This window comes from Eleutherodactylus coqui, chromosome 8, assembly GCF_035609145.1.
Source record: "Eleutherodactylus coqui strain aEleCoq1 chromosome 8, aEleCoq1.hap1, whole genome shotgun sequence".
Lineage (NCBI taxonomy): Eukaryota > Metazoa > Chordata > Amphibia > Anura > Eleutherodactylidae > Eleutherodactylus > Eleutherodactylus coqui.
In genome coordinates, this window is record NC_089844.1 from 173,304,001 (window position 1) to 173,317,979 (window position 13,979).

The 13,979-nt window shown below is 51.1% G+C and overlaps 1 protein-coding gene across 1 annotated transcript in view; it reads left to right on the forward strand.

Moving 5' to 3' along the window:
- LOC136577201 (uncharacterized) overlaps window positions 1–13,979 on the forward strand; it is a 58,873-nt gene that overhangs the window by 21,350 nt on the left and 23,544 nt on the right. Inside the window, exon 6 of the mRNA XM_066577001.1 lies at window positions 55–89. Coding sequence (XP_066433098.1) covers window positions 55–89 — 35 coding nt within the window. The remainder of the gene's footprint in view (window positions 1–54; window positions 90–13,979) is intronic.

The window sequence follows — 13,979 nt, forward strand, 5'->3', positions numbered from 1 at the left end:
AAGGTCCGGTGGGACAGGCCATCGCCCTCACTGACCTCCCCTTCCCTCTTACAGGGTCCTGGAGTATTGTGGATTTCTGGGATTATCTGGTAAGAACTTAACAAAGACAAAAAAACGCGTCAACTATGACACTCCACCACCAAATTAAGTCTCTATATACAGTAGCCCTTCTCTGGGGTCTGACCTACTAGATACAAACAGACGTGTAGTCAGGAAAAGTAGACAGACATACAGCCAAAACTGGAAGAACTGAGTAGTTCCAAATGACAGATGCTCTGGTCCTTACACTCAGCCTCTGGCAGGAATCACAGTTATAGACTAAAAATTACAACCTTTATTGGAAAATATCTTAAAAAACATGGGCTGACACACACACGTTACAAATAGACAAACAAAACATCCAAAATTATCACAAAAGAACGCCTCATCCTTAAAAAGGAAATAGATAGAGGCTGAAAATAGTCGGTATTGCCAGAGGACAAATAGCGTTAAGACCTCTGTTTTATCAATCACAGGGGGGTAAGGGAAGTGACTCAGACTGCTGTAAGGGCATAACAGATAAAGTGCCCACAGTAGAGTGATAATTTTCGTAGAAGGTCACTTCCTACCAGAATTAGCCCCTATATTTTAGAGAATAAAGCGCACAACGCTCCACAAAATGGTCTAGGTATCATAAACTACAAGAACAACAGTTCTCGCTTGCGCAAGATATATGGCGCAAAACGTGGTCATTCAATTGTAGTAGACTCGGCTCACAAAATGGTCTAGGTATCATAAACTACAAGAACAACAGTTCTCGCTTGCGCAAGATATATGGCGCAAAACGTGGTCATTCAATTGTAGTAGACTCGGCTCACAAAATGGTCTAGGTATCATAAACTACAAGAACAACAGTTCTCGCTTGCGCAAGGTATATGGCGCAAAACGTGGTCATTCAATTGTAGTAGACTCGGCTCGACGCGTTTCTCCACACGAATGTGGTTCATCAGGAGCACTTGGATTATATTAAGAGGACAAAAACCGATCTGACTTTTTGCTGTCAGTGTTTGTGATAAACTAGAGTTCGGTAATATTAGGATAATGAGGAGCAATGTTTTGGGAACAACAGGCAAACTGAGTACTCTGCCATAACGTATCTATATCCCAACAAATAGTTTATGTTAGGATCCAGAACAGCCAGGGTATCTTAGTGTAGTTTTGTCCCTTAACTGAGGACAGTGGCAAGAGTAATGCAGTAAGCTAGATAGCCTCAAAAATTCTATCTTAGGAGAGAAAGTTATTTCTCTGCCAGAGGATAGATGAAAATTAGAGTAGATAACAAAAGGTTACAAAAGAATTAAGACAGCCCCCGTAGCTAATAGGTCATAGAGTCTAATAGCCCTTCTTTTTGAATAGGTCTGGGATGATACAGACAATCCAGAGGGTCATAGACAGAGACAGAGGACTGTAATTCTTCTGAGTGCCCGATAGGCATAAGAGGAGTGCTATCTAAGCCTGTAAGTAATTAGCCTGACAGAGATTTCCCAAAGCCCCCAAAAATATAAAGCAAATAAAACAAAAAGATAAAGCCTGTGGCCCTGATGGTGAGCCACAGGAGTAGTGTGTGGCTGAACAGCAGTGTGCCCATATATTGCTCGACTGGACCATCCCCTGGGAGGGGAATTCAGAAATAGCCCAATCAATGAGGTCCGGGGAGTAAAGGGGCCGGACCAGGGTCATTAAGTACTCCAACTCAGGAGTTAAGCACTTAGGAGATTCCTACTGTCAGTAGATAGGTAGCGAATCAGTGCAGAGAGGTCAGAAGCGTCTCTGATCGCTTACCTAGAGTCCCGATTGTTGTGTAGTCTCCAGTGTAGCTCCGAGCGGCAGACCGGGAGTTCGCGCATGCGCGTGACGTCATCACGCATGCGTCGGTCGCCAGTGACGTCAATACGCCGGTCATGTGATCCCTGAGTTGGTCACATGTGTGGGAAAAAAGTCCCATTACTGTTGAGGGCAAAGGAGCTTAGAGCACTGGCAGCTAGTACAGCCGTCAGTGCTAGAGAGCGACGAGAAGGAGCAAACAGATTTTTTTATATATTTGATGCAGAATATGTAAATCTACTTATTTAGCTTATAGATTAAGGTAATATAATCCAAAAACAGTTGGGGATATCTTCGTAGATACATTGATAAGTGGGAGTCAAGTTAGAAAAATTCTGAGACTTCATATCATAAATATATCCGTATATAATGAACAGACAAATATAAGTTCTCACAATGGAGAGTAAAGTGGCTGTCAAAAGGCAGAGGCGGTTGAGCACATCAGAATTATGTCAGTGACAACAAGGAAAAAAAAAAAAAAAAAAAAAAATTTGTTTTATATATATTTATGATTACAAAAAGCAATTGAAGCATAAACTTTCGTTTAGGCCTGATGGACTAAGGCTATTAAAACGAAAGATCCAGGAGGCTTCTTTTTGCAAAAGGCGTTGGTCTATGTTCCCTCGTCTCCCGTGCGTGCGCAAAAGTTCAATGCCCTGAAATTTTAATAAATGCGCATCGCCGTTATGTACCAACCACATGTGGTCCGCCAGGGGGGTGGATTCGTGTCTTTCGATGTTCCCCACATGGCCAAGAATCCTCCGGCGAAATTCCTGGATTGTCTTGCCAATGTAGTTTTTTGGGCATGGACATGTGGCCATGTATATCACGTTTCTGGTCTTACAATTAATAAAATCGTGACATTTGTATGTGCGATGGGAAACAGCACAGGTGAAGGAACTTGATTTCTGGATGAAGGGGCAAGCAGCACAGGAGTGACAGGGAAAAGTGCCTTTTGGTCGATTCGATCCTAGCCAGGTGATTTTGGATTCGTCCGGTGGTAGATGGCTTTTGACCAAGTGGTCCTTTAGATTATGGCCTCGTCTGTATGTTATACAGGGTTTTTGGGAAATATACTCACTGATATCATGATCATTTTTCAAAATGTCCCAATAGTGAGAGAGAATATCACGTATCTGGGGACAGGCTGTATCATATGTACCTATCACTCTTGGAGAGTGGTCGGTAGGACGTACTTTTGGTGTTAATAGATTGGTACGTTGTTGTTTGGACGCATATTGATAAGCCTGGAGAATTGTTTCCTCTGGGTACCCTCTCGAACTGAATCGTTTCATCAGTTTTTTGCTCTCTAAGAGAAATGAAGTTTCATCAGAGCAATTCCGACGTAACCGAAGAAATTGACCCTTCGGAATACCTACTGGAGTTCATTCTTAAACACAATTATTTTGTGTTTGACTCTGAGTACTTCCACCAGCTCAGGGGTACAGCGATGGGGACGCCTTGTGCCCCATCTTATGCTAATCTGTACCTGGGCTGGTGGGAGGAAAAGGTCATATACAACAACTCACAGTGGTCTGACAATATTGTACTCTGGTTACGCTACATTGATGACATCCTCATCCTATGGAAGGGTACTTCTATTTCCTTTGAGACCTTTGTCGAGACACTAAATACCAACACTTTAAACCTACACGTGACTAGCGAGATTAGTGCTACGACATTACCCTTCCTTGACATCCAGATTGTCAAAAATGAGGATGGTACCATCGCATCTACTCTATATCGAAAGAAGACTGGTGGAAGTACTCAGAGTCAAACACAAAATAATTGTGTTTAAGAATGAACTCCAGTAGGTATTCCGAAGGGTCAATTTCTTCGGTTACGTCGGAATTGCTCTGATGAAACTTCATTTCTCTTAGAGAGCAAAAAACTGATGAAACGATTCAGTTCGAGAGGGTACCCAGAGGAAACAATTCTCCAGGCTTATCAATATGCGTCCAAACAACAACGTACCAATCTATTAACACCAAAAGTACGTCCTACCGACCACTCTCCAAGAGTGATAGGTACATATGATACAGCCTGTCCCCAGATACGTGATATTCTCTCTCACTATTGGGACATTTTGAAAAATGATCATGATATCAGTGAGTATATTTCCCAAAAACCCTGTATAACATACAGACGAGGCCATAATCTAAAGGACCACTTGGTCAAAAGCCATCTACCACCGGACGAATCCAAAATCACCTGGCTAGGATCGAATCGACCAAAAGGCACTTTTCCCTGTCACTCCTGTGCTGCTTGCCCCTTCATCCAGAAATCAAGTTCCTTCACCTGTGCTGTTTCCCATCGCACATACAAATGTCACGATTTTATTAATTGTAAGACCAGAAACGTGATATACATGGCCACATGTCCATGCCCAAAAAACTACATTGGCAAGACAATCCAGGAATTTCGCCGGAGGATTCTTGGCCATGTGGGGAACATCGAAAGACACGAATCCACCCCCCTGGCGGACCACATGTGGTTGGTACATAACGGCGATGCGCATTTATTAAAATTTCAGGGCATTGAACTTTTGCGCACGCACGGGAGACGAGGGAACATAGACCAACGCCTTTTGCAAAAAGAAGCCTCCTGGATCTTTCGTTTTAATAGCCTTAGTCCATCAGGCCTAAACGAAAGTTTATGCTTCAATTGCTTTTTGTAATCATAAATATATATAAAACAAATTTTTTTTTTTTTTTTTTTTTTTCCTTGTTGTCACTGACATAATTCTGATGTGCTCAACCGCCTCTGCCTTTTGACAGCCACTTTACTCTCCATTGTGAGAACTTATATTTGTCTGTTCATTATATACGGATATATTTATGATATGAAGTCTCAGAATTTTTCTAACTTGACTCCCACTTATCAATGTATCTACGAAGATATCCCCAACTGTTTTTGGATTATATTACCTTAATCTATAAGCTAAATAAGTAGATTTACATATTCTGCATCAAATATATAAAAAAATCTGTTTGCTCCTTCTCGTCGCTCTCTAGCACTGACGGCTGTACTAGCTGCCAGTGCTCTAAGCTCCTTTGCCCTCAACAGTAATGGGACTTTTTTCCCACACATGTGACCAACTCAGGGATCACATGACCGGCGTATTGACGTCACTGGCGACCGACGCATGCGTGATGACGTCACGCGCATGCGCGAACTCCCGGTCTGCCGCTCGGAGCTACACTGGAGACTACACAACAATCGGGACTCTAGGTAAGCGATCAGAGACGCTTCTGACCTCTCTGCACTGATTCGCTACCTATCTACTGACAGTAGGAATCTCCTAAGTGCTTAACTCCTGAGTTGGAGTACTTAATGACCCTAGTCCGGCCCCTTTACTCCCCGGACCTCATTGATTGGGCTATTTCTGAATTCCCCTCCCAGGGGATGGTCCAGTCGAGCAATATATGGGCACACTGCTGTTCAGCCACACACTACTCCTGTGGCTCACCATCAGGGCCACAGGCTTTATCTTTTTGTTTTATTTGCTTTATATTTTTGGGGGCTTTGGGAAATCTCTGTCAGGCTAATTACTTACAGGCTTAGATAGCACTCCTCTTATGCCTATCGGGCACTCAGAAGAATTACAGTCCTCTGTCTCTGTCTATGACCCTCTGGATTGTCTGTATCATCCCAGACCTATTCAAAAAGAAGGGCTATTAGACTCTATGACCTATTAGCTACGGGGGCTGTCTTAATTCTTTTGTAACCTTTTGTTATCTACTCTAATTTTCATCTATCCTCTGGCAGAGAAATAACTTTCTCTCCTAAGATAGAATTTTTGAGGCTATCTAGCTTACTGCATTACTCTTGCCACTGTCCTCAGTTAAGGGACAAAACTACACTAAGATATCCTGGCTGTTCTGGATCCTAACATAAACTATTTGTTGGGATATAGATACGTTATGGCAGAGTACTCAGTTTGCCTGTTGTTCCCAAAACATTGCTCCTCATTATCCTAATATTACCGAACTCTAGTTTATCACAAACACTGACAGCAAAAAGTCAGATCGGTTTTTGTCCTCTTAATATAATCCAAGTGCTCCTGATGAACCACATTCGTGTGGAGAAACGCGTCGAGCCGAGTCTACTACAATTGAATGACCACGTTTTGCGCCATATACCTTGCGCAAGCGAGAACTGTTGTTCTTGTAGTTTATGATACCTAGACCATTTTGTGAGCCGAGTCTACTACAATTGAATGACCACGTTTTGCGCCATATATCTTGCGCAAGCGAGAACTGTTGTTCTTGTAGTTTATGATACCTAGACCATTTTGTGGAGCGTTGTGCGCTTTATTCTCTAAAATATAGGGGCTAATTCTGGTAGGAAGTGACCTTCTACGAAAATTATCACTCTACTGTGGGCACTTTATCTGTTATGCCCTTACAGCAGTCTGAGTCACTTCCCTTACCCCCCTGTGATTGATAAAACAGAGGTCTTAACGCTATTTGTCCTCTGGCAATACCGACTATTTTCAGCCTCTATCTATTTCCTTTTTAAGGATGAGGCGTTCTTTTGTGATAATTTTGGATGTTTTGTTTGTCTATTTGTAACGTGTGTGTGTCAGCCCATGTTTTTTAAGATATTTTCCAATAAAGGTTGTAATTTTTAGTCTATAACTGTGATTCGGGCCCAATACTATAATCTATAGACTTATTCCGTCTCTGTGACACAGCCTCTGGCAGGAGCTTATAAGCTTGTAAAGCCACCTACAGATTTTGACACCTGGGTAACCTCCAATGATGGGAGACAACAGGTGGGGGGGGGGGCAGTGATGAGACAACAGGTGGGAGGGCGCAGTGATGAGACAACAGGTGGGAGGGTGCAGTGATGAGACAACAGGTAGGAGGGCGCAGTGATGAGACAACAGGTAGGAGGGCGCAGTGATGAGACAACAGGTGGGGGGCGCAGTGATGAGACAACAGGTGGGGGGGCACAGTGATGAGACAATAGGGGGGGGGCACAGTGATGAGACGAGGTGGGGGGCACAGTGATGAGACGAGGTGGGGGGTGCAGTGATGAGACAACAGGTGGGGGGCACAGTGATGAAACAATAGGTGGGAGGGCGCAGTGATGAGACAACAGGTGGGGGGCGCAGTGATGAGACAACAGGTAGGAGGGCGCAGTGATGAGACAACAGGTGGGGGGCGCAGTGATGAGACAACTGGTGGGGGGCGCAGTGATGAGACAAGAGGTGGGGGGCACAGTGATGAAACAATAGGTGGAGGGCGCAGTGATCAGACAACAGGTGGGGGGCGCAGTGATGAGACAACAGGTGGGGGGCGCAGTGATGATACAACAGGTGGGGGCGCCATAACGAGATAAGAGGTGGGGGGCACAGTGATGAGACAACAGGTGGATGGCGCAGTTCTGAAACAACAGGTGGTGAGCGCTGTGATGAGACAACAGGTGGGAGGCACCATGTCGAGACAACAGGTGGGGGGCGCCGTGATGAGACAACAGGTCTAGGGCACAGTGATGAGACAACAGGTGGAGAGCACAGTGATAAGACAACAGGTGGGGGGCGCAGTGATGAGACAACAGGTGGAGGGCGCAGTGATGAGACAACAGGTGGAGAGCACAGTGATGAGACAACAGGTGGGGGGCGCAGTGATGAGACAACAGGTGGGGGGCGCAGTGATGAGACAACAGGTGGGGGGGCGCAGTGATGAGACAACAGGTGGAGAGCACAGTGATGAGACAACAGGTGGGGGGCGCAGTGATGAGAAAACAGGTGGGGGGCGCAGTGATGAGACAACAGGTGGGCGCAGTGATGAGACAACAGGTGGGGGGCGCAGTGATGAGACAACAGGTGGGGGCGCAGTGATGAAACAACTGGTGGGGGGCGCAGCGATGAAACAACTGGTGGGAGGCACCATGACGAGACAACAGGTGGAGGGCGCAGTGATGAGACAACAGGTGGGGGGCACAGTGATGAGACAAGAGGTGGGGGGCACAGTGATGACAAGAGGTGGGGGGCACAGTGATGACAAGAGGTGGGGGGCACAGTGATGAGACAAGAGGTGGGGGGCACAGTGATGAGACAACAGGTGGGGGGCGCCATGATGAGAAAATAGGTGGAGGGCGCAGTGATCAGACAACAGATGGGGGGGCGCAGTGATGAGATAACAGGTGGGGGGCGCAGTGATAAGACAACAGGTGCGGGGCACAGTGATGAGACAACAGGTGGGGGGGGCGCAGTGATGAGGCAACAGGTGGGGGGGGCGCAGTGATGAGACAACAGGTGGAGAGCACAGTGATGAGACAACAGGTGGGGGGCGCAGTGATGAGACAACAGGTGGAGAGCACAGTGATGAGACAACAGGTGGGGGGCACAGTGATGAGACAACAGGTGGGGGGGCGCAGTGATGAAACAACAGGTGGGGGCGCAGTGATGAAACAAAAGGTGGGGGGCGCAGTGATGAGACAACAGGTGGGGGGGGCGCAGTCATGAGACAACAGGTGGGGGCGCTGTAACGAGACAAGAGGTGAGGGGCACAGTGATGAGACAACAGGTGAGAGGCGCAGTTGTGAAACAACAGGTGAAGGGCGCAGTGATGAGATAAGAGTTGGGAGGCGCAGTGATGAAACAACAGGTGGGGGGCGCCGTGATGAGGCAACAGGTCTAGGGCGCAGTGATGAGACAACTGGTGGAGAGCACAGTGATAAGACAATAGGTGGGGGGTGCAGTGATGAGACAACAGGTGAAGAGCACAGTGATGAGACAACAGGTGGGGGGCGCAGTGGAGAGACAACAGGTGTGGGGGCGCAGTGATGAGACAACAGGTGGGGGGCGCAGTGATGAGACAACAGGTGGGGGCGCAGTGGAGAGACAACAGGTGGGGGGCGCAGTGATGAGACAACAGGTGGGCAGGCGCAGTGATGAGACAACAGGTGGGGGGCGCAGTGATGAGACAACAGGTAGGGGGCGCAGTGATAAGACAACAGGTGGGGGGCGCAGTGATGAGACAACAGGTAGGGGCGCCGTAACGAGACAAGAGGTGAGGGGCACAGTGATGAGACAACAGGTGGGAGGCGAAGTTGTGAAACAACAGGTGAAGGGCGCAGTGATGAGATAAGAGGTGGGAGGCGCAGTGATGAAACAACAGGTGGGGGGCGCCGTGATGAGACAACAGGTCTAGGGCGCAGTGATGAGACAACAGGTGGAGGTTGCAGTGATGAGACAACAGGTGGAGAGCACAGTGATGAGACAACAGGTGGAGAGCACAGTGATGAGACAACAGGTGGAGAGCATAGTGATGAGTCAACAGGTGGGGGGTGCAGTGATGAGACAACAGGTGGAGAGCACAGTGATGAGACAACAGGTGGAGGGCGCAGTGATGAGACAACAGGTGGAGAGCATAGTGATGAGACAACAGGTGGGGGGCGCAGTGATGAGACAACAGGTGGAGAGCACAGTGATGAGACAACAGGTGGGGGGCGCAGTGGAGAGACAACAGGTGGGGGGCGCAGTGATGAGACAACAGGTGGGGGGCGCAGTGATGAGACAACAGGTGGGGGGCGCAGTGATGAGACAACAGGTGGGGGCGCAGTGATGAGACAACAGGTGGGGGGCGCAGTGATGAGACAACAGGTGGGGGGCGCAGTGATGAGACAACAGGTGGGGGGCGCAGTGATGAGACAACAGGTGGGGGGCGCAGTGATGAGACAACAGGTGGGGGGCGCAGTGATGAAACAACTGGTGGGGGGCGCAGTGATGAGACAACAGGTGGGAGGCACCATGACGAGACAACAGGTGGAGGGCGCAGTGGTGAGACAACAGGTGGGGGGCACAGTGATGAGACAAGAGGTGGGGGGCACAGTGATGAGACAAGAGGTGGGGGGCACAGTGATGAGACAAGAGGTGGAGAGCACAGTGATGAGACAACAGGTGGAGAGCATAGTGATGAGTCAACAGGTGGGGGGTGCAGTGATGAGACAACAGGTGGAGAGCACAGTGATGAGACAACAGGTGGAGGGCGCAGTGATGAGACAACAGGTGGAGAGCATAGTGATGAGACAACAGGTGGGGGGCGCAGTGATGAGACAACAGGTGGAGAGCACAGTGATGAGACAACAGGTGGGGGGCGCAGTGATGAGACAACAGGTGGGGGGCGCAGTGATGAGACAACAGGTGGGGGGCGCAGTGATGAGACAACAGGTGGGGGGCGCAGTGATGAGACAACAGGTGGGGGGCGCAGTGATGAGACAACAGGTGGGGGGCGCAGTGATGAGACAACAGGTGGGGGGCGCAGTGATGAGACAACAGGTGGGGGGCGCAGTGATGAAACAACTGGTGGGGGGCGCAGTGATGAGACAACAGGTGGGAGGCACCATGACGAGACAACAGGTGGAGGGCGCAGTGGTGAGACAACAGGTGGGGGGCACAGTGATGAGATAAGAGGTGGGGGGCACAGTGATGAGACAAGAGGTGGGGGGCACAGTGATGAGACAAGAGGTGGGGGGCACAGTGATGAGACAACGGGGGGGGCGCAGTGATGAGAAAATAGGTGGAGGGCGCAGTGATCAGACAACAGATGGGGGGGCGCAGTGATGAGATAACAGGTGGGGAGCGCAGTGATGAGACAACAGGTGCGGGGCACAGTGATGAGACAACAGGTGGTCGGCGCAGTGATGAGACAACAGGTGGAGAGCACAGTGATGAGACAACAGGTGGGGGGCGCAGTGATGAGACAACAGGTGGAGAGCACAGTGATGAGACAACAGGTGGAGAGCACAGTGATGAGACAACAGGAGGGGGGGGGGCGCAGTGATGAGACAACAGGTGGGGGGGTGCAGTGATGAGACAACAGGTGGGGGGCGCAGTGATGAGACAACAGGTGGGGGGCGCAGTGATGAGACAACAGGTGGGGGCGCAGTAATGAAACAACTGGTGGGGGGCACAATAAGGACACAAGAGGTTGGGGGAACAGTGATGAGACAAGAGGTGGGGGGCGCAGTGATGAGACAACAGGTGGAGAGCACAGTGATGAGACAACAGGTGGGGGGCGCAGTGATGAGACAACAGGTGGAGAGCACAGTGATGAGACAACAGGTGGGGGGCGCAGTGGAGAGACAACAGGTGGGGGGCGCAGTGATGAGACAACAGGTGGGGGGCGCAGTGATGAGACAACAGGTGGGGGGCGCAGTGATGAAACAACTGGTGGGGGGCGCAGTGATGAGACAACAGGTGGGAGGCACCATGACGAGACAACAGGTGGAGGGCGCAGTGGTGAGACAACAGCTGGGGGGCACAGTGATGAGACAAGAGGTGGGGGGCACAGTGATGAGACAAGAGGTGGGAGGCACAGTGATGAGACAAGAGGTGGGGGGCACAGTGATGAGACAACGGGGGGGGGGGCGCAGTGATGAGAAAATAGGTGGAGGGCGCAGTGATCAGACAACAGATGGGGGGGGCGCAGTGATGAGATAACAGGTGGGGAGCACAGTGATGAGACAACAGGTGGTCGGCGCAGTGATGAGACAACAGGTGGAGAGCACAGTGATGAGACAACAGGTGGGGGGCGCAGTGATGAGACAACAAGAGGGGGGGGGGCGCAGTGATGAGACAACAGGTGGGGGGGTGCAGTGATGAGACAACAGGTGGGGGGCGCAGTGATGAGACAACAGGTGGGGGGCGCAGTGATGAGACAACAGGTGGGGGCGCAGTGATGAGACAACAGGTGGGGGGCGCAGTGATGAAACAACTGGTGGGGGGCGCAGTGATGAGACAACAGGTGGGAGGCACCATGACGAGACAACAGGTGGAGGGCGCAGTGGTGAGACAACAGCTGGGGGGCACAGTGATGAGACAAGAGGTGGGGGGCACAGTGATGAGACAAGAGGTGAGAGGCACAGTGATGAGACAAGAGGTGGGGGGCACAGTGATGAGACAACGGGGGGGGGGGGCGCAGTGATGAGAAAATAGGTGGAGGGCGCAGTGATCAGACAACAGATGGGGGGGGCGCAGTGATGAGATAACAGGTGGGGAGCGCAGTGATGAGACAACAGGTGCGGGGCACAGTGATGAGACAACAGGTGGTCGGCGCAGTGATGAGACAACAGGTGGAGAGCACAGTGATGAGACAACAGGTGGGGGGCGCAGTGATGAGACAACAAGAGGGGGGGGGCGCAGTGATGAGACAACAGGTGGGGGGGTGCAGTGATGAGACAACAGGTGGGGGGCGCAGTGATGAGACAACAGGTGGGGGGCGCAGTGATGAGACAACAGGTGGGGGCGCAGTAATGAAACAACTGGTGGGGGGCACAATAAGGACACAAGAGGTTGGGGGAACAGTGATGAGACAAGAGGTGTGGGGCACAGTGATGAGACAACATGTGGGGGGCGCAGTGATGAGACAAGAGGTGGGGGCGCCATGATAAGACAATAGGTGGAGGGCGCAGTGATCAGACAACAGATGGGGGGGCGCAGTGATGAGATAACAGGTGGGGGCGCAGTGATGAAACAACTGGTGGGGGGGGCAGTGATGAGACAACAGGTGGGGGGCGCAGTGATGAGACAACAGGTGGGGGGCGCCGTAACGAGACTAGAGGTGAGGGGCACAGTGATGAGACAACAGGTGGGAGGCGCAGTTGTGAAACAACAGGTGAAGGGCGCAGTGATGAGATAAAAGGTGGGAGGCGCAGTGATGAAACAACAGGTGGAGGCGCCGTGACGAGACAAGAGGTGCAGGGCACAGTGATGAGACAACAGGTGGTCGGCGCAGTGATGAGACAACAGGTGGAGAGCACAGTGATAAGACAACAGGTGGAGAGCACAGTGATGAGACAACAGTTGGGGGGCGCAGTGATGAGACAACAGGTGGAGAGCACAGTGATGAGACAACAGGTGGGGGGCGCAGTGATGAGACAACAGGTGGGGGGCGCAGTGATGAGACAACAGGTGGGGGGCGCAGTGATGAGACAACAGGTGGGGGGCGCAGTGATGAAACAACAGGTGGAGGCGCCGTGACGAGACAAGAGGTGCAGGGCACAGTGATGAGACAACAGGTGGAGAGCACATTGATAAGACAAGAGGTGGAGAGCACAGTGATGAAACAACAGGTGGGGGGGCGCAGTGATGAAACAACAGGTGGAGAGCACAGTGATGAGACAACAGGTGGGGGGCGCAGTCATGAGACTACAGGTGTGGGGCGCAGTGATGAGACAACAGGTGGGGGGCACAGTGGTGAGACAACAGGTGGAGGGCAGTGATGAAACAACTGGTGGGGGGCACAATAATAACACAAGAGGTGGGAGGCACCGTGATGAGACAACAGGTGGAGGGCGCAGTGATGATACAACAGGTGGGGGGCACAGTGATGACAAGAGTTGGGGGGCACAGTGATGACAAGAGGTGGGGGGCACAGTGATGAGACAAGAGGTGGGGGGCATAGTGATGAGACAAGAGGTGGGGGGCGCCATGATGAGACAATAGGTGGAGGGCGCAGTGATCAGACAACAGATGGGGGGGCGCAGTGATGAGATAACAGGTGGGGGGCGCAGTGATGAGACAACAGGTGGGGGGGCGCAGTGATGAGACAACAGGTGGGGGCGCCGTAACGAGACAAGAGGTGAGGGACACAGTGATGAGACAACAGGTGGGAGGCGCAGTGTGGAGACAACAGGTGCGGGGCACAGTGATGAGACAACAGGTGGGGGGGGTGCAGTGATGAGACAACAGGTGGGGGGCGCAGTGATGAGACAACAGCTGGGGGGCGTAGTGATGAGACAACAGGTGGGGGGGTGCAGTGATGAGACAACAGGTGGGGGGCGCAGTGATGAGACAACAGGTGGGGGGCGCAGTGATGAGACAACAGGTGGGGGCGCAGTGATGAAACAACAGGTGGAGAGCACAGTGATGAGACAACAGGTGGGGGGGGCGCAGTGATGAGACAACAGGTGGGGGGCAGTGATGAGACAACAGGTGGGGGCGCAGTGATGAGACAACAGGTGGGGGGGTGCAGTGATGAGACAACAGGTGGAGGGCGCAGAGATCAGACAACAGATGGGGGGGCGCAGTGATGAGATAACAAGTGGGGGGCGCAGTGAGGAGACAACAGGTGCGGGGCACAGTGATGAGACAACAGGTGGTC